This window comes from Taurulus bubalis, assembly GCF_910589615.1.
Source record: "Taurulus bubalis genome assembly, chromosome: 6".
Taxonomy (NCBI): domain Eukaryota; kingdom Metazoa; phylum Chordata; class Actinopteri; order Perciformes; family Cottidae; genus Taurulus; species Taurulus bubalis.
Window position 1 is genome coordinate 7,271,477 of NC_136594.1, and position 26,091 is coordinate 7,297,567.

Sequence of the window (26,091 nt, forward strand, 5' to 3'; positions counted from 1 at the left end):
ATGAATAAATACATGCATATATGAGTCATTATAGTTCAATACATAAATAAATAGATAGATTTGTATTTAAATAATTACATATATCTATAATAATGAATAAAGAAAATGTACTTTTATTTATTTCGGGCCGTTTATTTTCTAATTCCACATTTGTTTATTCCAGGGACTTTTATTTCCTAATGCCAAATATATTTGATTTTTTTCGGTACGTTTTGACCGAAGTGCGCTTCCATTTTGAAACAGACCGAAGGGAAGCCTCTCGTCTTCACGCGTTAGTCTTTGGAAGAAGAATCCCGGACACTTCCGGTTCCGATCTGCGCCATTTTGATGAAACGGCGAGGAGAGAAGCAGTTTGGATCACCGAAATGGATTTTATGGATTTAAATTGAAGATTAACGCGGATACTCAACTTTCCACTTCACGTGATGGAAAACGGCGGTTTAACGAAGAGGAACCACTGTGTCCCGACGACCTAACTGCTGCGTTGGTGACGTCATTCGACAGCGAAATTTCGGCAACATGGTTAGCTTAGCGCCGTTAAACCGTTAACATTAGCCGTTAGCTTTTGATAGTTTCATGTTGTGTTGAGTAACGTTAGCTAATCTCGAGGTGTAGCATGCTCGCCTTGCTGTTAGCTAACTAGCTAATTTACCATTTAAACAGTATATTTCGATTTCACAATCAATTCCTTTGAGGTTTATCGGCGGTAAACCTCACATTTGTGGACTCGCTGCAGAAGATTTATCGCCGTTTTGTGGACTTTTCATGGAGCTCGGGTCGTGTTTTTTGTGTTGGCGAATAAACAACTGAACCAAACAAGGCAAACATTCAAGGACTGTTGCTCTGGAAACCCCGGGCCCGCTGTTAGCTACCGGGCTTTCCATCGAAAAGACTGTTCATTACGGACTTGGCCTCACTCTAGATTTACTTTTTTTTTGGATGGACTCTCTTGGACGCACCCTGTTATGTTTAATCGGACTCTAAAGAACTGACGAGGCACACGACGCCGCTCAATGGCGCTCTGGCCTCACGTCTCGGTAATTTTTTTTGTTGGAAATAACAAGGACTCTTTGCCATTCTGCGAGCTGAACCCTTTCCCTACATCCTCCTTTTGTCTATAGTGTTTCAGCGAATATAAAGAACGTTTACACATTAAAGTCACCAGATTTAGCTGTGTTCAGTGTTGACGCTGTTTCATTTTATCATACCAGGCCTGTGTTTTTTTTTTTTTTCTTCTTGTGCTTGATTGACTTAAGTGCTTAGACCTGTTAACATGTCGTGTGTTCACTATAAATTCTCTTCCAAACTGGACTACAACACTGTCACTTTCGATGGCCTGCATATCACCCTCAACGAGCTTAAAAAGCAGATTATGGGCCGAGAGCGCCTCAAGGCCACAGACTGCGACCTGCAGATCACCAATGCGCAGACTCGAGAAGGTATGTGATCAGCTGACACGTTTTAAGATGTTCCATTATTATCCAAAAGTGGATAGCAGGTGGTCATTTTCTTCTGTCTCAACATAAGGACAGAAGTAAAATGTCATGCCATATGTTTAGGCTATTTATTGTGATACGCCACTTCAGGCCTAGAAGGGGTATTTCCTTTGTTTATGATTCGTCCACTCGTTTTCTCTATTAATGACGAGGTCAATCAAATATGAAATCAAGTCCCAAACCCCTCACGAATTCGGATTACCGTGAAAGAAGAGCAGAACAATAGTAACACCTATGAGAAATATTTCCATTAAAATAAATATAATTTACAAATAGCTCCTGAATTCTTATTTTTGTCGAGTTGTTTTAGCTCTATACCACCAGCTCTATACATACAAACTACTAATATTGTAATATTATTTGTATCAACTACCCAACTTACCAGGTGATTCATGTAAAAATATATACTAAAAAGGATTTTGAATCATTCATACGATCTTTTGGTTATTGTTATATACTTTTTCACAGCCTAAATTGAAATGTGAAACTATGCAAGCCATAGTAAACTCCTCCACCGCCTCCCTTTTGGGCTTTTATGTGATATAAACGTTGCATCTAATGTGGTTTATTAAGACACTTTGTGTACATAACCGCTTGACTTGGGTCCAGACAAAAAATAAGGTGTATAATGTTACTTTGCTACGTATTCTACTGAACAATGTTTTATGTTGTAACTATAATTTGTGTCTTTTTTTTTTTTTTTGTAGAATACACCGATGATGAAATCCACATCCCGAAACACTCGTCTGTGATCGTCCGCCGTACTCCGCTTGGAGGAGTAAAACCTGCTGGCAGGACGTTCATTGTGTAAGTATACTTAAAATATGAAATTATTACTAGAATCACGGTTAAGCAGTGCCGATGCTAATCATTTTAAATTAAGTATAGGTCTATACTACATTTCCCGTCATAGAGATCAGATGTCTTTCTATAAACAATTAGGTACATCTCTTCCCCCTTTTACTGATGTATGTACAGCTCTACATCACTGCAGGGATAAAAAAATTACAAAATTGAATTCTTTAACTGCAGCTCTTTTTTCCGGCACCCCCTGCTGTAGCCAAAATGCACTAACACCACTGAAATGAAAGGGAAGACTGGCGTTTCTGTTGCACTGCCTGATCTGGTGTGAATGCAGCCAACTTGATTCTGGCGGTTTTAAGTCTGCTCTTAAGTTTGGTCAACAACTGATGTGTTTTTTCCTGCTCTTTTTATTTCTGCAGAGATCGTTCTGACACAGCTGTGGTGGGATCTTCTAGACCCGTATGTAAAACAAACCAAAAATCAACACTCTCTTCTCCTCTCACCTCTCTCCCTCTCCCCCTCTTTCTGGCTTTAGTCACCTTTCTTGAGAACGTTCTGTCAGCAATGATTGAGTTGTGTGTATCCTCTGTTCACTGTGTGTTGGCTACATTTGTGTTGAGATCTCAACCTCTATGTGTTATTTGATGTCTTTTTGGGAGGGTTTCCTGGAGTCACCACAGTTAACAATAGTTTGTTGTTTCTCTCTGAAAACACTGGGTTTCTGTTTTGAAATAAACAGATTAAAGTTTAAAATGGCTGACTGAGTCAAGGTTAAAATGAGAAACAACAGACTAGCCACCTTTTTTGTTTTTTAATGTTCTGAACTTGTTGAACTGTTGCCACTTTATAATGGATTGAGAAATCACGTAAACTGTTAATGATTGTATTTCATAATGAAATGGTATTGTTGCCTGCCTCGGGACAGGAAAAATGTATTTTAAAGGGGTTTGTAAAGAAAAAATATGGTATTTTTGTAATGGTAATCCATTGTAATTTTATTTTCTGTGAAAATATTCAATTTCTATGTGGTTTAAGAACCCAATGAAATAAAGTGTGGCTGAGATTGATTGTAATTAACTTTGATTACAATTACAAGACTAAAGTTGTGTGAGTAGAAGAGACTCACCAGTGTTTTTTTATTTTGAAAGCTCACCCTGCTAATCTTTAATATACTTAAACTTGTTCAGTAATATTTGCAAATGTCTTTTTTTTGTCCTGTGCAATTTCAACATGAAGATGTTCTATTCTGCATTGAGTATGGTCTGCACATAACCTTTAAACCCCAAAGGCTCACAGATTTTATTCTGATGAGTTAAAAGCTTTTCATTAATTCAGTCTTTGTCTTTCAAAGAAGCAGGTACTAGTTCAAAGTGTATTTATTTTTTTACAACTGTGGTTTGGAGCATCGGTAAGAAGCTAGTTTTTATACGCAAGATGCTGTCCCTTGGCCACTGACTTCTATTGCTGTGACATGATCACAAAGTACTTTGACAGATTATCAGTAAAGTAAATATCTTGTCAATCTCTGGACGCCTTCCATGGCTGCTGCAGTGAGCAGTATACTGGTGTAGTGTGTCCTGTAAGCTGTAAGCTGCAGAACCTGTCAATAAAGTTGTTCAGTGGTTCAGTGTCAGAACCACTTGCACCAGATCCCTGTGTGTTCCCTCCACAGCATTCTGCAATACCCAGTCTTTCCTCCGAGCCCCGCATATCATGATGGACAACCTACCCTGCCCACTTGTTTATTTCCCCGAAGAAAATGTCCCTCAGAAATAGGCAGAGCAGCCATTTTGTTTGTCGTTGTAAAGTATGACCGTCTCTGTCCGTGCGTGAGACTTAATTCGCATGGCTCATTGACTCCTAGCCTGCATTAGAAACATCACTCCGCTTGCTTTCACCCTTCACTCTAGAGGTGTAGGGGCTGTTTCTTAGGGAGCACTTTGAAGGAACACTTGACAACTCGTGGTAGTTTCTTCATCAGGCACTTTATTTCAAGAAACATTTCCACATTTGGGTCTTATCAGCTCTAAACATTTGACACGTTACAGTGTTTGCATTTCTTATTGAAACGGCTTGGCACAACTCCCTGCAAGCTCATTAGTTTTCAGAAAGCAGGCTTAAACTGGATTTAATGAAAGCTCGTAACATCTGACAACCTCTTTTGACAAGTTTGTGCAAAAAAAACTTAAACCGCTGTGGCCTGGTAAAGGGAAACTGCATGCTCAAATTAAACGTCAAGTATTTCTTTGAGAAAATCACCCTCTCCCCACTGTAGCGGAAGCTTTAGGGTCTCTATAGACGGATGTGCTTGTAGTGTACTTCTTGAATTTGCTGACGGTGCCCAAATAGTGAGGGCGGTTTAAATTGTTTAAGCAGATGCTCTTGCACATTACCATAGCAATAACTTAAGGAGTCAGAGTATATGCCGGTCTAGACTTGTAAATATGTCAGAGTACAAGTTTACCGTACTTGTTAAATGTGAATTGAGCTTATTTTTTGTGCCGTTAAGCTGTGTTGAAGTTCTCCAAGATTTCCATACAGTGACAATCATGAATGTTTTTCATTTCGATTTTTCAGGATAAGTTTGCACCAGTAGTTTTTTTTTTTTTTTTTTTTTTTTTTTTATATAAACTAAATGCAGAAAAGTTGCATTTTCTATATGATCTGTAATAGTTTTATTTCACCTGGCCAGTGAATATACATTATTTTAGCTTTTCTTTCAAAAGTCATCTTGTCTGATAACATTCCAATGATTGGGGAAGCTATATTTTATTCTCCAATTAATTTAGATCTCTTCATATAAAAGGCTCTGACTAGATCCAACCTTCGGTGAGGCTTTCACAACATTGTTTTCTGTTATGACTCGGAAGCTGTTTGTAGAGGGATGAGCATTGTGCACAAGTCTAATAAACCATGTCTGGATTTACATGCTCACATACCTGCATTATTTCGTGCACTCGGTCCTCAACGAAGACTTTAATCTTAACTTAGATGGAGAATCTAAGGGACTGGACACAGATGTGGTGGGGGACTATCTGGGCTCTTATCTTCCACTGTATGTCTATTGGTTATTATGTTAAAACCTTTAATATCTGTACTCTGATTCTCCTACAGACTGACTCTTCTCCATCTATGTCACTCGCCCAACTCGCCAAGGTACTGTTTCTATACAGGCTGGCTTTACTTCCAGAAAATATTACTGAAGTTAAATAGATGTTTCCTTTGATCTTGTGGAGCTGACGCCCTCCTTTTCATCTTTTTTCTCTCCCTCCATTATGTGTTTTAGACTGCTAACTTGGTTGACGCTAATGCATCAGAGGAGGACAAGATTAAAGCCATGATATCTCAGTCCAATCATGAATATGACCCAATACAGTTAGTACAAACACACACTGTGTTCTTTTTCTTGATTAAAGTCAGACTTTTGTTCTGTGTTTTGCCTCTTTAAGCAGTGTACTAAACAACATCTTTCTCTGGCCATATATAGTTCTAAGAAATGTATTGAACTTGTCTCTATAGTTACTCCAAGAAGGCCGTTGGACCTCCTCCTGCTCACTATACCTGCTTTCGTTGTGGAAAGGCTGGTCACTACATTCGGCAATGCCCCTTGCTGATGGTAATTATTATGGCATTTTTCGTCAGTCTTTGATGGTTATGTTTTTGAATGTTTTATTTTAATTACATTTTTTACTTTTTAGATCCAGGATAAGAGTGTGGATTCCAAGCCAGTGAGGATTAGTAAGGGCATTCCTCAGAGCTTCATGGTGAAGGCAGAGCCTGGCACCAAAGGAGCCATGTTAACCAGCACTGGAGAATATGCGATACCTGCTATAGATGCGTACGTTTCATCCAAGGACACCCACAAATACTAAATGTTAAATATTCTCCTATGGCACATTACGTTTTGCCATATTTGTCTTTGCCATAACACATGTTGTATGTCCACAATGACAGGTTAACTGCTGTTGCCTTTTTTGTTGTTGCTAGTAACAATCCTCAAAACTAAAAAACAAAACAAATCTCTGTTTAATATAGGGAGGCATATGCACAAGGAAAGAAGGAGCGCCCTCCGTTTGTGCCACATGACCAGTCATCGTCTGAAGACGAGACGGACCCAATCCCTGATGAACTCCTGTGTCCGATTTGCAATGATCTGATGACGGATGCCGTTGTTATACCCTGCTGTGGAAACAGTTACTGCGATGAGTGTGAGTTCTTACTCGTGATCAAAATATTAATTTGCACAGGACTAAAAAAAGAGTAATACAAACTGATTAAAGTAGGAATTCAAAACGAGGGTTTTCCAAGCAAACATGTCAAATATATTACTGATGTTTTGGTCCGGTCACGTGTTTTTAAAGTGTTCATTTTGCATAGCCGTTTAGGGAAGAATCCACTGGGTAAATAGCAGAAATGGCCATTTAATCAACAGTGGCCCCTGCAGAGTAGTGCTGCCCCAGGGCATGCTTCATTTTGAGTAGTCGTTAAAACTTTTTTCATTTTTTTATGTTCCACGGTGTAATGGACTGATTTCACACTCAATCTCTGGGGAAGTTAAAATCCCCTCTTAGAAAATAATGCTCTCCGATATTTGGTAACTAGGCAGGTTGAGGTTGTTTTCATAAAAACATTACATTATCATGAGACTAAAGAGTTGTTTGTTTGTCAAATTAGCTTTTGTCTAATTAAGGACTGTTTGTTTTCAGGTATAAGGACTGCCTTGTTGGACTCGGAGGAGCACACCTGCTTCACATGCAAACAGTCCGATGTTTCACCCGACAACCTCATCGCCAACAAGTTTCTTCGACAGGTAACCCTCTTCAAATGTGAAACATGTCTTGCATGTTTTGGTACTTAAACTCAAAGCAAAATTAGGGGGGGGGGGCAGTATCTTTTTAATAAATCAGGTTTCTCTTCATGCAGGCTGTGAACAACTTTAAAAATGAGACAGGATACACCAAACATGTTCGCAAGCAGGTACTAAATGCAGCCCCGCCACCACCGCGCCCTCAGCTGGTCAGGCCACTGCACTCAAGACAGCAGGACCCACTGCTGGCCCATATCACGCACCCTCCTTCTACAAGCGCACCCGCCACTGCCCCTCAAGTACAGGTGCCGCCCCCTGATCCTGCACCCGCGCCCGTTCCTGCTCCTACTCCTGCACCTGCTCCGGCTGCTACTTCTGCTCCTACCCCTCCTCATGCTGCTGCTGTTGAAGAACGAGAAGATTCACCAGCCCCTGCACCTGTTGTGGACCACCATTCTCCTATGCACTCTGCCAGCCATGGGGAACCACCCCCACCGGGGTAAGCTTAGTCTTAAGATGCAGTCTAAAGAAGTGCTGTTTGAAATGAAAAGCCATTTTTACTCACAAGTGTCTGTTTTATGTTTTAGTGAGACCAATCCAGAACCTACTGTGACATCGGACTCTTCACGAACCTCAGTAAGTGGATCACAGATGACGCAGCCTTGAACATCTGAATCAAGACCCTTTCACATTAGCTATTTGGATTCATACCGTGCCAGAGTACAATTACCATCCTCGCCACTGGGCTTTCACATTAGTGATGTCGTTCTGTACCTTTGTACATTTGAGTTATGTTCGTGACATTTGTTTGTGATGTTGCTATTGTTTATATTTTGGAGACAAGAACGAACCTCCCACCTTGCTGCTTTATCACCCACAGCCGCGCACTTCATATGATGTTTTGCGTTATTGCAGATTGACGCTGTAGAAAAAATGCCTGCCTTTTCTAAACTACTCACAGTCCGCTTCCGTGTTTTGATCTGAATCGTACTGGAGTACACATGAACCAAGATGTACCACTCGATATCATCTCACTGACTTTTATCAGCGTTTAGTCCAGGTTTTGCACTGATTCAGAATTTCAGGGCCCGTGACTATAACTGGTAATCTTAATAATAATCTTAGTTTGTTTTCTTATAACACCAATATTAGGAGACCCTTCACCATCCCTCAAATTTAAGAATACATTTGTTTATTGTAGACTTGTTTTTTTATAATATCGAATAATGAATACCACACCATATCTTCTTGTTGACAAGCATGTATTGGTAAATTGATAATCCAGTTTGGGAGCATGGAGGCTATTTTACCAAAAGGCAAACATCATTTCCCCTAGGCTGTCACATTAGTTGAAAAGAGGTTTAAGTGGTTTGTGCCAAGTTGAGCTGAGAACCTACTGGCTTTTGACATTCTTGTGCATCCCTGAATACAATAAACTGTAATTTCTCTTTTTAGGTAACTATATTATTCTCTCTGTAATTTCTCTCATAGAACTACCATATGTCTCTTATGGGCCACCCACCACCTATAAGGCCGCCTCATCCACCAGGTAAGAGGTTCAATTTAAATCATTTAAGGAGACTAAGTGAGCTTGATGGAACGACATTCTGCAACTATCAAACTCCGTTCTATTAGGTCACCAGTCACGACCACACCACGCTCACAGAGGAGGAGGCGGCAGCGGCAGCGGTGGCGGCAGCGGAGGAGGAGGCGGCAGCGGAGGAGGAAGCGGCAGTGGTGGTGGCGGCAGCGGAGGAGGAGGCAGCGGCAGAGGAGGCGGAGGCGGCGGAGGAGGAGGCAGACCCTGGGAGAGGTAAGACCTGTCCGTGGGACTATCTGATCAATTAAAAGTTTGTGTCGTAATGTGTCAGTCTCACAATGGTTCATGTCCCCGCTTTTTACCAGGTTTTTCAGAGGAAGAGGAGACCATCCCTCAACTCACCTCCAGGCGCCTCCACTTCCTGCACTTGTCCCTCCGGTGTACCCGGCTTCGTCCATGTACCCGCCCCCACCCCAGTCCTATCCCCCTCCGTACCCCTCCGGCCCAGGCCTTCTCCCTCCTGTCATCGGTTACCAACCCCAGCCTCTTTATCCCGGACCACCAGGGATCACCTGGGCTCCCCCTGGTACCCAGCCCCCTCTCATCCCTTTACCCCCTCTCGCTCAGCCCCCCCTCTCTAAGGAAGATTTCTACAGACAGCGGCACCACCAACAGGACACGTGAGTGGTTTCCTTTTCCTTTTGGTTCTTTAAACTGCGACAGCAGCTACTAATTTCTAATTTGAAATAAATATCATTACATCACTCGTGATTGGGAATTCGGTGATCTAAGACGATTTAGGTTTCACACTGGAGCAGTTTTTAGTAGTTTCAGTGTTTTTGTCTTTGTATCCACAGAGTTACATCCAAACTGGATGAATTTACTAAAGACTTCCACAAAGAGCTTATGAAGTACAGAAATGCACCAAAGAGACGAAGACCATCATATTCAAGGTAACTTCATTAAGTCAACATATCAAAATGGATTTTAGTTCTTACATTAATTACATGTACATAATCCATGAAGCCATTTGTTACAATTTTCATAATCCAATCTTTCCTTTTTGGTCTTCTGAACCTTTTCTAGATCCCGGTCATACAGTCGCTCTCCATTCAGCCGCTCTCCTTACTCTCGCTCGAGATCAAGATCCAGGTCGTACTCTTATTCTCCCAGTCGATCCCGTTCACGCTCCCATGGCCGGTCTTATCCCCGCTCACCTTACTCTAGACGCAATGGGCGCAGTTATGGACGTTCACGGTCCCGTTCCCGTTCAAGGTCTTATGGGTATCGTCGTTCTGGCTCACCGCGGTCTCCTCCCCCCTACCGACCAGGAGGCTGGGAGGGAGCAGAAGGAGCAGCAGGACCTTATAGGTCACGGTCTCGCTCCCCTGCCCCTGGTGGCTTCCGGCCCCGCAGCCCTGGTCAACGAAAGCCGCCTCCTCGGGAGCTCCCACCGTATGAACTGAAGGGTCCTAGTCCTGGAGGCAATGAGCGCTGGGAAAGAGAAAGGTATCGGCAGTGGGAGAAGGAGTATGCCGACTGGTACAACCAGTTCTACAAAGACTACGACAACCAGCATCCCTCAATGCATCACAGAGGTCGTGGTAGCAGAGACAGGGAGAGGGACAGAATGTCCCCATTACCTAGAAATTACTCTCCCCAGGGGAGAGGAAGAAGAGGAAGAGAAGAGAGGGGTGCTCCCTCTAACCATCCTCCATCCTCTTCCTCATCAGGAAATAAGTCCAGCGCTAAACTCCTGAAGCCAAAGAAAGTAAAAAAGAGGAGGACTGGGGACGAATCAGAGGCATCGCAGTCAGTAGACAGAGGCGATGCGACCCCTGTCAGAGACGAACCAATGGACGAAATCCCGTCACTCGTTAAGACTCCCCCCATGTCCTCAAAGGCTTCAGTTGGATCGGCATCCTCAAAAGCTCCAGCTTCTAAAAGCTCTTCTGCAACTGTTAAACCCTCAACCAAGTCAACATCGAAGACGCCGTCTGATAGGACTAAGAAAGACAAGGGCCAAAAGGTAAAAGCTAAAGTTAAGACGGAGAGCGTGAAGGTAAAGAGTGACAAAGGGAAGAAAAGGCCTGGAGACTCTGTGGTGACCAAAAAAGACTCCTCATCCTCCTCCTCCTCCGGCACAAAGCCGTTAAAGACCATTAAAACCAAACCAGAAGACGCCCCCAACTCTATCCCTAAAAAGGAAAAGGGTAAAAGCTCTGCAGTGAGACCAGCCCTGCTTAAGACCCCGCCACTGTCCTGCCAGAGCCTGCCTCTACATCATCCCTCTCTTCATGACGGCCCTCGACAAGGCCACGACATCCGGGGGAGAAGAGATCTTCCACAGAGCGGTGGTCTCCTTCCCACCCCCCATTCACACGGACTCCCACTCCTCCACAGACCTCCCTCCCCTGACAGTCGGAGGAGGATGGGAGAAGAGGGCCGCTCTTTACTTGGACCCCCTCCTGGAAAGCTGAGAAGAATAGATGGGCTCGGCGGCGGAGGTGATGTCATCTCCCACTCTCACATGTCTCATCAGCTCCCGCTCCACAGACTCCCACCCCCCTCAGACAGGCCGGGTCTTCTTCCCATACCAGGGAGCCGTGATATGGGCCGGGCAGATGCAGATCGAGGATCCATCAGACCGCTAATGGACCTCCAGGTGGGTTTGTTGCTTGTTTAGTCCTCAAACACTGGGATATTAGGATTTGTGGTTTTACAAAGGGTACTTTTCAACCCAATTGGTAAAATGGTAATTCTATTTTCTAAAATCACCACTTGTTTTCTTGTATTTACAAACGACTGCAGCGAATGATAATTCTCATTTGAGTTGAAACAATTTGTCAATTAATCAACTAGTCAATGAACAGAACAGTTGGATGCCAAAAAAGATGCTTTGCCTCTCAAATGATAATATTTGCTGATGGTCTTTGGTGTAAATGGATTATGTTTGTGTTTGGTCTTTTCCTTTCACAAAACAAGCTGTTTGAATGTCAATTATCTTCAGTTGGAGATGAGCATTTTTCACCATCTCTGAATTTTTATACCAGTTGATTGATTATAATAAGAAATAGTTGCAGCCCGAATTCATGTTTGTGTATTTAGTTTTTCCAATTGAACAATTTTAAGTGAATTTTTTTTTTACAATGTATTATCTGATGAAGGTTCTGTCATCTGATTTAACCCCTAACACTTTATTATGTATGTGCTTTTGTCCATATTCAGGTGAAGCCACTGACCCAGAGGAGGATCAAGTTGAACAGAGACCTGGGGAGGAAGGGCAGCACCGAGAACGTAGCCACAGACAGGGTACCATCTGGTTCTGAGAAGACGACCTCCACCTCAGACCGATCAGCGGCTGCTAACCTCTCTGAAGGAGACCGGCCCAGCAGTACAGCAGAAAGTGCTGTTAGGAAAGAGCGGTCGGCATCCGCGGAGAGGGGAAATGGCAGAGAGAGACCAGGAAGTGCTGGAGACAGACTGCAGGGTTCAGATAGAGAGCAGAGTAGAAGCTCAGGACTGGACAGAGAGCGGGACAGAGCTTCAGGATCAGACAGGGGCACGGCTTCGTCCGACAGGGGCGCGGCTTCGTCCGACAGGGGCGCGGCTTCGTCCGACAGGGGCGCGGCTTCGTCCGACAGGGGCGCGGCTTCGTCCGACAGGGGCGCGGCTTCGTCCGACAGGGGCGCGGCTTCGTCCGACAGGGGCGCGGCTTCGTCCGACAGGGGCGCTTCTTCGTCCGACAGGGGCGCTTCTTCGTCCGACCGGGGCGCTTCTTCGTCCGACCGGGGCGCTGCTTCGTCCGACCGGGGCGCTTCTTCGTCCGACCGGGGCGCTGCTTCGTCAGACAGGGGCGCTGCTTCGTCAGACAGGGGCGCTGCTTCGTCCGACCGCGGCGCTGCTTCGTCCGACCGGGGCGCTGCTTCGTCCGACCGGGGCGCTGCTTCGTCCGACCGGGGCGCTGCTTCGTCCGACCGGGGCGCTGCTTCGTCCGACCGGGACAGGGTCTCGTCCGACCGGGACAGGGTCTCGTCCGACCGGGACAGGGTCTCCAGCTCACAGAAAATAGCGGTTACAGTGGAGAGAGACCTCGAAGGAGAAAGGTCGGTGAGGACGGAGCGAAAGTCCTCCAGTGCGGGAGGGAGGTCTGTCTCTTTGGATAAAATGACCATCGCAGAGAAGACGTCCGTCTCTAGGAGCTCGACCGACCCTCAGGAGAAGCCAAGCATATCATCTAAGGAGAGAGGAGAAGGGTCAGAACGATCTGCTAAATCCGACAGGTGAAGTACATTTGTTAGCCTGCGCTTTGTCAAACCACCATCCATATTATGATTGATATAGTGGTTCTGTAAACACAGTTGTTAATACATGTAATTATATCTTATCCTCATTTCCCAGGAGTGTGTCCAAAGACAGAACCGAGAGGAGTGCCCCCTCAGGAGAGAAACCAGCTGCTTCTCACAGAGAAGGTAATTTAAATGTCTTTGTGTGAAGAGATGATAACTTAGATTCTGCCTTGTGCCATCTAATTAGGCGTTGATTAAATCAGTTTCCTTTCCTCCCCTTCCTTCTCTTCCAGCAGTGAAAGATGGCGAGGAGCTCGTTGTGAAGAGCAAACCCAGGATCAGCCGGAAGGCCCTGACCAGCCACACTGTGAGCTCCACCAGGTGAGTCCGTTGTACCTCTTTTACTTACTTCAGGACAATAATAGAATCCACGTTGATCTTGATTGAGTCTCTTACTAATTCATACTTAAATTGGTTATATTTGAAGCAGGGACATGCTTCTCTAATTGGTTATTAGGAATGGTTAGGCGGTAACTAACTGGTTCATTTTGATGACAAGCTTATGATGTACAAGAGGTGGTTACTTTTTAGTCGGGTGTTCCATTGATGCAATAAGCTTTAGCGGCACATTTCTCAACATGTCTTTTAAAGCGTTGGCTTCTTTTAATAAATGGAAAAAATATAGCTGAAACAATTAGTTAGTTAATTGACAGAAGATTAATCAGCAACGATAAAAGGACAAATGCTTTTCTGTTTAATATCTTTGGAGAAAAGCAATTTAAGCGAGTCCAAACAAGCAAATTAAAGACGTCTCGTGGGATATTTGTCAATTTTGTATAGACCAAACCATAAATCAAATGAATAATCTGCCAATTATTTTATAATGGAATTACCTGCCCTACAACATGTTTTTGTATACCCTAAAACCCAAAAGGGGAAATCAACAAATTGTGTAAAGCCTTTTGTTGCGCCAAAGGGAGCTGCTAAAAGTCAAATGCATTACCTAATACATTACCCATTAAGAGGTGTCCCTTGAGTCCCGTCAGTTGGGGATCAAGTCTTCAAGTCTGAAAATGGAAACATATCTGTTCTGAGCATGACGTGAGCGTACCGGACCCCTGCACCTCGAGGCTACAAGCCTGCTACTAGCACAAGACACCCAAATCTAGGGCGAACTGTCAGCGGCGCAGTTGCTTTGTCGATAAAGTAGGCGGCCGTTTTTTACAAGGGAGGCTGCATGGAATAAAAAATAAAAAAGGTGATCTTTCTGGTTCTGCTGCATCAGTATTGATACTTTTCTGTCTGAAAATGTTGTATTTGTGAAACGCTTAATCATTGCATTACTCTTTTAACAAGTCTGTTTTTGCTTCCGCACCAGGTCATCTCAAGAAACAAAGCGGGACTCAGACAAAGATCAGAGGAGCGCGTCCTCCAAACCTGCAGAGCAGCTCCCGTCTAGCCCCGGGAACAGCCGTGGCCGCAGCCCAAGCGTCAGCCCAGAACCCACACCGGCCATTGAGGAGCCGCTCATTCAGCCTCCTCCTCGCTCCAAATGGGAACGAGAGGATGATGAAGAAGGCCAAGAAAACGGACTTGGTACACCCAAAGAGCCGTCTCCGGTGCCACAAAGGGTCCGAAGCAGAGAAGGGCCGACTGAAGCCCCTAAACCTGTTAGGGGTGAAGCCCGGGATGCTCCAAGGGAGGAGAGGCGAGGACCAGTGAGAGAAGAGAGGAAAGGGAGAGCATCGAGGGACGAGGGCAAAGGTGGCAGGACGGCACCGACCAATTCCGACAAACCAACCAAAATCAAACTTGTTCGGGAGGAGGGGAGAGGGGGAGGAGGTCGAGACGAAGGGAGAGCTGCAGCAAGAGAGGAGGGACGAGGAGCGACAGGGAAGGAAGAGAGAGCCGCCGAAGGCAGAGGACGAGAGGAGAGTCGTGGTCTCGAGCCCAGGAGACAGCGATTGTGTTCCGACCTTGGCCGCGAGACAGACGAGGCGGCCTTTGTGCCCGACTACAGCGAAGGCGAAGGCTCTGAGACGGAGAGAGGAAGGAGCGGCAGCGCCAGTCTGTCTGGTAGCCAACCCTCCAGCCCCACCCAGAGCAACAACAGCGGCTCGGTAGCCACCAACGCGGCGGACAAGAAGAAGAAGAAACACAAGAAACACAAAAAACACAAGAAGCACAAGAAGCACAGCGCCCAGGTCAAGGAAGGGGAACAAAAGGAGCACAAGCACAAACACAAGAAGAAGAAACACAAGAAGAGCAAAGACAAAGATGTGGAGGAAGAGGAGGAGGAGAAGATTGAGAAGGCGGAGGAAGTGGCGCCAAACTAACGGAGGGGAGGGGGAGGGGCTACATTTTGTTAATAAGGAGATAATGATGTATTCTAGAAATATGTGCTAACACTGGCATGCTGCTCTATGTGCCACTCTGAGGGAACGGATGAAACGAGTCCTTGACTGTCCACGACGCTGGACGGCTGTTTGGCTGTTGTTTCCTTAATGTCGCTGCAAGTTTCCAAACGTACTCGTGGTACTTTGTTGTGCCCGGATTGTGGCATCATGACCGCTGCTGAGTTTTCTTTAATGTTCAATGTGAGCCTTTTTCTTTGTGACTTTGGGTCAGAGAAAACTGGGAATTGATGCTGCGAGGCACTATTGTGATCAACCTGGAGCCGGGCAGAAAGGACTTAACGACGATAACGGATCCACAGCAGTGAATCGAAATAAAAGGAATAACAAACACTGTACTCAGGGATGTGATTGCTTCTTTGTAGGAGAGAAATTGCTGTTTCTCTGATTCATTTGTAAATAGAGATGAGCTGTTGCTTCACATAATAATAATTTTCCCTGAGTTTGTTTTGCTCACATCCCTGTGTGCTGCTTAAATGCAGAATAACCTTCATTGCTATGAGGGTCTTTGTAAGCTCTTTTTTTTTTTTTTTAAAGGACTGTACTTGTGGTTTTGCATGTTTTAGTACATTAAGTACAAATCATTAATTCTTTTCACTACTGCAAATCTCATTTTTAGGCAGCCATTGGTTTCCAATCATGCCAGTAGCTGTTTTTTTGGAGGATTATAAATTGACTTAAAGGCAAAACGAATTTCTTTGCTAGGTTACCGAGTTGATTTTCTTACTAAACCTATGAATGAAATCCAGTAGTTCTGTGGAAATGGTTTGTATTATTGATCCATATGCTAAAACAGACACGATCATCAGTATGGTCCTTTTTAAGTTAAAACAAATCTGTATGTATCCATGCTACACTGGGTTGTATAAATCTAGGCTGTGTTGATTAATAATGTCTAATCAGTCGGCATGTTTTTGTTCCAAAGGTGCAGTCGGTGTCCATCACGTTGTAGGAGTGACTGAATGTGTGCGTGTTGGTGTGAAAGTGAAATGTGACAGAAGTGGGACAAATTGAAGGACTAGTGTTCTTACAAATGAGTTGTTCGGTTTTTTTTTTAATAAAAAATGTTTTGACCTCATAAATATGCCTGAGTTGTATTGTATCCTTGATTGAACTCTTGAGTTGTGTAATGACCACACAAACGAAAGGTCACTGTGTGTTGTGCTAAATCGACAAAGCACGGACTATTAAGCGGAACATTTAAAGAGATTCTGCACATTTAAACGTGCGACTGCTGTGATGAAACTGGAAAAACGCCGTGTGAATGACATTTCTTATCAAATTTATAAAAGAAAAGGGGAATTTAATGGGTTGGAAAACGCTCTACGGTTTTAAAGGCCAATGCTGAAATGGAGCCCATCGGGTGGGGATCTGTCATGAAACGCCACGCGGCCATTTAGACTGCCTCGCCGCCCTTTATGCACTTTGGTTAATGTTTCTAAGCATATTTCAAATTTACACAATGGATGGTTTAGCCTCAGACCTGGGAGTGTTTCAGGTGTTAGCAGAATTTACCTTCTACATAGGCATGGATAGAAGGTACAAGGGATAACAAATAAAAAAAAAGGCGTGTAAAAGTTGTCTTGAGTTAACCGTGTGCTTACACTTTTATGTTACACAGCATGATAATGGTAAAGTAAGCGTTGCAACTATCCAACATAGTATAGTGGGATTATTCTCACTGAAATATAACAAGCAGGTTAATTTTGCTTTAATGAATAAGGCTGCTAAAATACAACATAATAAAAATGTTTACAGTAACTGCCGTTCCAATAAAGTATTACCAGTGAAGATGCTCACAGGCAGGTGCAGCGATGACGTTCTTGACGTCGGTAAAAGTTAAAGAGTTTGACTATCGCCTTGAACACGTGGACGTTTATCTGAAGACGGTTGGCTGCTCTGTGCTTACGCTCCTTGTTCACATCGCACACTTTCTGTCAAAAATAAATAAGAGAATACTAGTGCCACTAGCTGAGACGTGAATGGGACTGTAAATTGTGTGGAGATCATAAATAATTTTCCTCCATTCCAGTGCAAGTTTGCTCTCACCATCCAAAGTGTGTAAACACACGTGTACTGCTCTAATTAAAATGTACTATCTTTATATGTGGGTTAATTTGGTTAAACATTTAGAAGGATGTTTACTTGGAATGGTTGTTTTTTTTATAACTGATGATGACATTGAAATAATGTCAACTTTTAATCAACACGATCATAAAGAAATATTTCAGTTGAGTTTACAAAAAAAGATGCTGAAGCTGATACAATAAAATGTAAATGCAGGTATACACTTATAACAGTGTGCTCACTTTCTATGAAGACCACATCTATAGCGTGTTATGGGGGCGTTCACAGTGAATTATTATACATAATGCTTTCTGATGCACTATAATATTGTAGATGAGACGTATAATGTCTTATTGATGCTTCTGACTATAGAGATTGACTCATGAGGCTTTTAATACAGTATGCCTACATACACGCCCTTCTACTCCCCACAACTATGTACTTAAGGATTCATAGTTTGCTGTAATAGTCCATGCTGTATCATACCTTATCATTGTATGTGCTAAGGAAAGTGAAATGTAGTCATGACACATTATAAATGCATTATAATTCCCTCTGAATGGCCTCATAAGGTGCTATAGATGTGATCTTCATGGAAAGTGTTACCAGTAGCAGCAACATGGACATAAAGGCTCAACCACATTTTTTTATAATTGATATTTGTTACAAGAAGCCCAAAGAACAAGAGGGAGAATATACGCCGCCCACGTATGTGGTAAAAGAACAATGATGTACTGCAGCACACGAAGTGTCGGATATATTTGGAAGTAACTGGATTATTCAGAGAGGATGAAGTATGTCCTCGAAAGCAGATCCTCAAACTCACTGGTGAGCTTCGGGGCCTTTGGCAGCTCATTCCTCTGCAGACATGAATAATTAAAGCAAAAACGTCCCACGTGGAAGCAAGTGCAGTGAGGCGGACTGACCACTGTGTGGCGCTGTAAGTCCTGCAACTTTTCCTTTTTTTCATGGGAGGGGAAACAGATTAACAATAAAAGATCTTCTCTCATATGCCTCAGCTCCAAAATACAAGCCCACATGTCACCACCTCTCGCTCTCACTCCCAGAGCACACAGCAATAAGCTTCATTGTGTTTGTGTGTGTCTGTGTGCGTGCGTGCATGTTGCAAGTGTACGTATGTGTCGAGTCAGAGGGATGGCGTGATTGGTGGATCACAGGAAACGGGCCGAAGGCAACGGACGGATTCACAGACAGGGTGAGGAGGGCACATTTAGAAATGAGAGAGCAGGAGATGCATATCCCTAAACAGCAGCAGATTATCAGTTTAGTCTATACAGTGTGTGTGTGTGTGTGTGTGTGTGTGTGTGTGTGTGTGTACAGTATATGTACATAAGGTCAGCTTTAATAAACTCAAAGATCAGTGAGAGCATTAGAGAAGATTAATATAATGTTTAATTTAACCTATTGCATCATCCACAAAGGTTCACTGTGTCAGCGTGTCCACACTTTCACACGTGTGTGCGTGTGTGTGCACCTGTTATCTGCCTGTGAATATGCGTGTCTGCCTTACAAGCATGACATCATTTCCTGTCATCAAGGCCAAAGGTTGCTAAGCAACTTCACTTCTGCCGATTGTCAGAAAAGATGCTTCTCCGCTGACTGGCTCTCACACGACCCAGCGCTCTCGCATCCTGTCATAAATGTAACGTCTTCGGCAGATGTGTGTGTGTGTGTGTGTGTGTGTGTGTGTGTGTGTGTGTGTGTGTGTGTGTGCGTGTGTGTGTGCATGGCTGCCCATGCGTTTGTACGGACCGCATGTGCATTTTATGCTTTGCAAACACGGCTCAGACAAAGATGAGAGAGACAGTGAGTGGAGAGTGGGATGTGGAAATTGTACTGTGTGATGGATTTCCATGATTTTTTTTTTAAAGACAAGAAATGCACTCCAGTTGTTTGCTTAAAATACAGCAGAATATCTCGCTGGCGGAGAAGATACTTGGCCGCAACTTCTTTTATCCATGGAAGTGTCACTGTGATTACGAATGCAGTGTCGTTTTAGAGTACACACTGCAGATTACAGTGTAAATATTTCAATCACATCAGATATTCTCTAACGAGAATGACAACATTGACACAGTGATTTGTGGGCTGGGACATAATACACCACAACATCTCACAACTGTGTAGGTAAAAGACACATTTACACTCAACTGAGACAGATAATTACTGTTGTCTCCTCTGTGCTTTATTCACCTCTTCATGGACATCTACATGACACTAGGTCAAGTACATTAGCAGGCAGGCTCAGTGTCACACTGCTCATGTGTTTCAGCATGTGTGTGTGTGTGTGTGTGTGTGTGTGTGTGTGTGTGTGTGTGTGTGCGTGCACTACGTGAGCTTCGTAGAATGATGTGCCCTCAGGTGATTGCCATGGCAGTTTCAATGATTGATCAGGATTATTGATCCATGATTGAATTTGTGTCAAAGTGGAATAACACACTTCCCCGTATATAATGTTATGTGATGGTCACCATGGAAACACACCCAAGAGGCGCCTACCACACGCTGGTAATACGGTTTGGCCTAGATACCCACCCTCAACCGATAACAGGGGGGATGCATTTCTGCACATGTGTATGTGTGCGTGTGTGTGCGTGTGTGTGTGTGTGTGTGTGTGTGTGTGTGTGTGTGTGACCATCATTTGGACGCACCTCGGTGACGGAGCAGTGAAAAATGCATGAAATGATTCTGTGGAGCAGAACGAGTCTTGCATGAGTTACACGAGACAGTAAGTGTAAGAAGGATGAGACGAGCCGGAAGGGAAAACGAACACAGTCGGGGAGACCCAGTAACGACCGATTACTCCCCACACACACACACACACACACACACACACACACACACACACACACACACACACACACACACACACACACACACACACACACACACACACACGCACAGAGGCATCCAACAACGCTCATCAGTCCTCTTCTCGGAGAGGGTGAGATGTTAGCCGTAGAGGTCTGTGTGTGTGTGTTTATGTGGTTTGAATGTGTCCTAGATTCTTTAACTGTGTGTTGTTGAGATACAATAAATGTTTGATGTATGCCGCTGCTGTAACAGTTATGAGAGCTGTGAGGAGTCTTGCCGGCTGTGGGCGTTGATTGGGTATTGCACGGTGTTTCCCTGCTCGGAGTGAAAATCTCATCTTATTTTCGAGCCTCACTGCTGGCGAATCCGCCGGTCTGTGAATGCAACACTTTGGGTCGGAGCAGAACATCTCCACAGTTTAGTGCAGGCATTCGGCAATCAGGTTGACTTTGGTGATCCCCTGATTTAATATCTAGAAATAGGATTATTGTCTATTACACGAAATGGAAAGTTGACTTTGGCATTCTGGCAACAGTGTAAAACAGACAGGAAAGAGCAGCTAAAATATATTAAATACATTTTCAACAGCAGGTGGTTTATGTGTCACAGTTTAGGATTGCCACCCCAGAGGACACATGTTATCATTTTCCCCAGCTAGTGCAACCTTGAGTCTCCTGCCAGATGGCAACAGCTGGAATGATGTGAGAAGAGGGTGGGTGGGGTCATGGTCGACCTGGGTTGCCTTTTTGGTGGTGGACCGGTTGTGTAAGTTTTGCAGATTGTTTATTTCCAATCATCTGGCGGTCCCTGGTTCAGCTTGTGCCCGTGTCCCGGGTTCCCATACCAGGAGACAAAGTTATAGGCGAGAATACTGTCAGAGTAACCCGACATAGGCCTTGTTCAGGGTGTGTTTGCTGGCATTGAAGCTCCTTAGTATCCTCAAGAGAGAGAGCCGTTGCATTGGTCTTAAAGGTGAGTTTATCATCAATAATAACAGGCCTGAAGACGGACCCTTTATGCTGCATACTCACGTCCTGCCTCCCAGACACACCTCCTTGGTCTTGCTGACATCACATCTGAAAACCTCTCCAATTTAGGAAACAACGTGGCTTTTCCTCCAGCACAGCGCATTTGAAATGGTTTTGCGTAGGGCCTAAAAATAGCAATGTTGTTTGTCTATTTATAATGTCTCCAAATTTGTTTTCTAGTGTTCATTGAGCATTATAGCCCCTCTGAGCTGCCACTGTGGGACTCCTGGTGAGTGTAAACATCGAAGAGAACACCAACAGAAAACTATTTGGAGGCCATGTAGATATTACAAAATTAGCAGGAGAGCATTTAAGACCAGTGCTCCCTGGAAGCTGTTTGCTTAGACCTACTGCACTGTACTTCTAATATTAGATCCTAAAGTGGGATCCAGGGACTGCCAGGGGGCCTTCAGGGAATGGGATGGAGCCCCGAGACAAATGAGCAGCAGTTGAGTTTCCCTCTATTTTAGGATGTTAAAGATGCCTATTCTGACTTTTTTCACTTGGCCCTGTTGTTATCACCTCAGTCTCATCCAACATAACATATATATAATATAACAGCAGCCCTTTCTTTGATTGGGAAAAAACAAGTTATTTAATGGATGAAAAGTAAGTGAAACTGAATTATGAACAATGCTGAAAGTACATTTACTACAATCTTGAGGTAGTTGTCGTTTACTTGAGTTTTTCCATTTTTATGCCACTACATTAACATTTAGAGGGGCATTTTACATTTTACTCCTAAACTCAAGCCTATTTAACATCTGGTTTCTACTTTTCCAGTTGCGATTTTGACCAAAAACATATGGCCAGCTCATAAAATATGAAAATATAAACCACCAATAAATTGAACTTGATCACTAGACATCGTTAAGATACTGACACATTTGAGTGCCCCAGTAATACAAACACAGCTATAATACCTTATTAGTAAAAGGGGTAAAAAAAAGTCGTAAAAAATTATAAAAACATGGATATATATATATATATATATATTTGCACTTTTCCAGCCTTACGTAATATTTTAAATGCAGGACTTTAACTTTATAATTCTTTTTAATTTTTATTATGGCATCTTTTACTCTACTTGTACTCAAGTATAGGATCTGGATACTTATTCCACCACTATTATATAATGATTATATAGTGTTGGCCATCATTCATTGTTCTCTGAAACCTGGTGTAGCATGAGATGATTTCAGGGCTGCTGTGTTGGAGCTCTGCCACACCTTTAGTGTGTGCTTTAGTGACTCGACATCCCTGCTGAGTGCGGAGCACCAGCACGGCTGCTGGTGAGAGAACCGCCATGCAGAGGCAGACAGACAGAGGGATACTGGGTTGGGGTGCACTTTGAGGCGGAGGAGAGGGGACCAGTCACATGCTCTGACTTGCTCCGTCAATGTCAAGTTATCCGGGTTTAAGAATTAAGCTCCTCAGCCCAAACTTTCAAAATAAAACGCTTATTGGAGAAGGTGTTATTTTTGTATTTCTTGTGTTTATCATTTCATTCACTCACCATTGATGTGGTCAGTTCTGCACTGGATGGAAACTATAAGTCCTAAAAGTCAACATGAAACTAGAAAAATTACTTTCCAATTTGTTGGTAAACATTGTCTGTTTTTCTTGTGTTGAACTCAAGTAATGTGTTCACTTCAACATGGCGACTAGTGTAGTAGCTAACAAAGTGCTCCTAATCATTACTGTGTTTTCTAGTTTTCACTACCGAAGAGACTGCTGAAGGAAAAGCCTAGAGAATAGATTTATAATCTGCTATTCAACAAGCTGTAATCCATGTCCTCTTGGGTTTGAAAGCTGATTAATTAATCTAATGCCAGCCAGGAACTCACCTGTAACAACTCAACATTTGCATCAAGCTCAACCAACAAGTGCCCACAAGGTAAGCTGATTTTGTTTCTTCTTTTTTTGTTTTCTCCAAATATTTGCTCAAACGATCGATATATCTCCAGACCGTGTGGCTTCCGGGACTAGACTGTCTTATTCTGAAGGTACCTCCGGTCTGGCTCTCTCTGGCGGGCTTGACGCGACTCTCCCTCTCTCTCCCCGGTGCGCCTGAACTCCGGTACCTGAACACCGCAGAGCGCGTCCAGCGGCTGAGGGGACGCAGACGCACGGGGAGCCACCTGGTTGCATTTAACTTTACTTTTCCCGGTTATTAAAACTTCTACGCCACATTGCTCTCTAATTTCAACCCCTCTTTTTCATCCTCCCGAGTCCCGACTAAAGGACTGAGTTTGGATATCGGAGGCAGAGGACCAGCGGGCGGCTCTCCGATGGAGCACCAGGGCTCCAGCTCAGGGCGCACGGCGGACCCGGAGTGAATGACGCCGGTGGATGGACGCTGCACCCCGGTAAGGACGGCAGGCAAAGTTTGTTTTTGTTTTTGTGTGCTATAATATACTTTTGTCTTGGCTCTCCTGTCCCGGGCACTGCGCTTGGTGAATGCCAGTGGCACAATAGAAAATGTCCAGATCCTATGATGTCGCTCTTTGTCAATGGCGGAGTGTCTTCCTCATAAAGGAATACATTTAAATAATATTTCCATGACCAGGTAAAGTGCTGTGCTATTTGAGTTAGTGTCCTTAATGCACTTTAAGGTAGGCCTATATGTATACATATATGACATCATATAATATCACAAAAAGGATGAGACAAATTCTGAGATGTTTGGTTTTATATCATTCTACCATTTATTCTAGGATTAATTAGACAATTTTCGTTTCAGTGTAATGCTGTACTCTCATAGACATCGTCAGTATATGGAACTGGTTGGCCCTCAGGAGGGTTTTTGTATACCACTGTACACTAAGAGTGAAAAGAAAACGTTTGAATTTATGGATATTTGTTGTCTGCCCTGGTTTTATTGAGCACCATGCTGTTGTAAATTCGTGGTAAAAGGATTAGGCAATTTATGCATTTGTGATGAGTGCACACTGCACAGTAGGAAGGAATACAAAACTTAATTTGTTTCTTATAGAGAGGTGTGAATATATTTTGTTCATGGTGACTGGTTGAGAGGATGATTTAATTTCCACATGGCCTGGCTGTTAGCAAGGGAGGCTCATAATGAGTTTTTAAAGTCGTTTGAAAGCGCTCATCAGCAGGTTTTTAACTGTGCAGGAGAATTGCTCTTTTGTTTTCAATGGTTGATTGATGTCCACCCATCAGCTACGGTTGAATCACAACAAAAAAACCTTAAACTGTGCAGCCCATGGTCTCCTCACACAATCTAGGAAACGTGCCCATCATAATAATACACAGGAAAGGAGGATAGTGGCAGATCTCATTATTTTCATCAAACGCACACACACAGAAACACACAGAAACACTCCTATCTCCGCTGTGAACTTGAATGCCAGCTCTCCTCTTGTCCTGTCACACGGTAGGCCGCGTATAATGCCTGCACAGACTGGTTGCTGGCCCCGACGTCTACTGTCCTGATTGCTCTTTATGTTCATTTTCCAAATAATGCAGCTCTTGCTCCAACTTGATAACAAATTGGTAGCTTTTGGAATAAATTTGCTAGAATCTCAGGGGATCAATAGGCAACGGAATGAGCAGTGGGGAGCGTTTGCTGTGCATTCGAGACAATGTGGACTGTGTCACATGCTCCAACTCCCATCTTTTCCTGCCAAACTCCACTGCATACTGTCCAATAAAGCAGAAAATGTGACGAAATTTAAAACAGGAAATGAAAGGCCACGAAATGAATCCGCTCTTGTGATCACGCTCCTAATTTAAACCGAGATTATCATTCAATTTGACACTTCCTGCATGATACTCCAATGCTTCAAGAAATCCCTGTCAGTAGTTGTACATTTTACCCACAGGCTGCTGGAGCTTGACAAAGTCACTGCGTGTCGTGAGATTTTTATGTTAAATTATAGCTCAAGAGAAAAAATATTACCCACAGAGCTATAAGTAATCATCATAAGTGGGAATTGATTGTAAATTAATAAAATACTGCAGACTTTATTCTCTTCATGAACAAGCTGTCTAAGCTACTTTCTCTCTGTATGTCCAGATTGTTTAAAAGCAGTCTGGATTAAAAGCATCATAGTAATGGTCGGTTGTCATCACTGAATTGTCCAGCTTTAGGATTAAAAGAAAGTGGTCTGAGTGCTTCCGGTGGTCTGCACTGTCTCTGTGTTTGCACCTTTGCTCTCATCCCTTCAGCTCATTCTGTTTAGGTTTTTCTAGATGAATGTTTCCTGCACAGGAATGCCTCGCCTGCTGGCTGCGACTCTTCCTCCTGAAGGTCGCTTGTTGTTTCAGAGAAAAACAGAGAAGGATCTTTTATTTCTACGCTGCTTAGCTCAGAGAGTGAAGGGTCTCGCGGACAGTCAACGCAGTTTCTGTTTGTTTCGTGGAGCAGCAGAATCACACACACACACACACACACACATGCATCCCATATGTTGCCGTGTCCTGAACAGTTTGCCGTTGCCTCCTTCCCTGCACCCTCTTTCAGGTTCAGGCTGTTCACAGCACGGCAATGACGGGCAACCAGGACTCAGACCTGCATGAGCAGCACAGAGGACCAACGCAGGAGGAAGGGGACGAGGAGGAGGAGGGGGAGAAGGTGCATGTGTCAGTTGAGAGCGAGGAGAGGGAACAAGGGGAGGAAGAGGAGGAGGAGGAAGAGGAAAAGGAGGAGCTGCCATATCCCACTCTAGCACCAGTGGTTCTTTTGGCTCTGACCCAAACCAGCCCACCCCGCTCCTGGTGCCTTCGAGCTGTTTGCCACCCATATCCTTCACTGCCGGGAGTGCACCTGAAGCACTGCCAGCAAG

At 43.8% G+C, this 26,091-nt stretch overlaps 2 protein-coding genes across 2 annotated transcripts in view; both read left to right on the forward strand.

Moving 5' to 3' along the window:
* The first annotated feature begins 346 nt into the window (after positions 1 to 346).
* LOC306738058 (uncharacterized protein) lies at positions 347 to 16,390 on the forward strand. Its single transcript, XM_079219887.1, has 21 exons — positions 347 to 1,439; positions 2,204 to 2,303; positions 2,720 to 2,759; positions 5,415 to 5,456; positions 5,587 to 5,675; positions 5,820 to 5,916; positions 5,999 to 6,138; positions 6,336 to 6,508; positions 7,007 to 7,110; positions 7,224 to 7,606; positions 7,695 to 7,758; positions 8,599 to 8,656; positions 8,743 to 8,796; positions 9,024 to 9,327; positions 9,505 to 9,600; positions 9,734 to 11,312; positions 11,876 to 12,282; positions 12,655 to 12,930; positions 13,049 to 13,119; positions 13,230 to 13,317; positions 14,315 to 16,390. Exons 1-21 carry the CDS (start codon positions 1,274 to 1,276, stop codon positions 15,270 to 15,272), a joined length of 5,289 nt encoding a protein of 1,762 aa, XP_079076013.1. The 5' UTR covers positions 347 to 1,273; the 3' UTR covers positions 15,273 to 16,390.
* A 9,403-nt stretch (positions 16,391 to 25,793) lies between these two features.
* Positions 25,794 to 26,091, forward strand: part of LOC306737323 (voltage-dependent T-type calcium channel subunit alpha-1H-like) — a gene marked incomplete at its 5' end in the record, with an annotated part of 41,912 nt that continues 41,614 nt past the window's right edge. The window contains one exon of the mRNA XM_079219041.1: positions 25,794 to 26,057. Within this exon, the coding sequence (XP_079075167.1) occupies positions 25,794 to 26,057 (264 nt within the window). The remainder of the gene's footprint in view (positions 26,058 to 26,091) is intronic.

Excerpts from the sequence above, each read along its gene's own strand:
- LOC306738058 (XM_079219887.1), top strand. The coding sequence starts at position 1,274 with ATGTCGTGTGTTCACTATAAATTCTCTTCCAAACTGGACTACAACACT. Across the intron at positions 7,759-8,598 it reads CCTCAGTAAGTGGATCACAG|AACTACCATATGTCTCTTAT; the intron begins ATGACGCAGCCT and ends TTTCTCTCATAG. Across the intron at positions 12,283-12,654 it reads TCCGACAGGGGCGCGGCTTC|GGTCTCGTCCGACCGGGACA; the intron begins GTCCGACAGGGG and ends CGACCGGGACAG.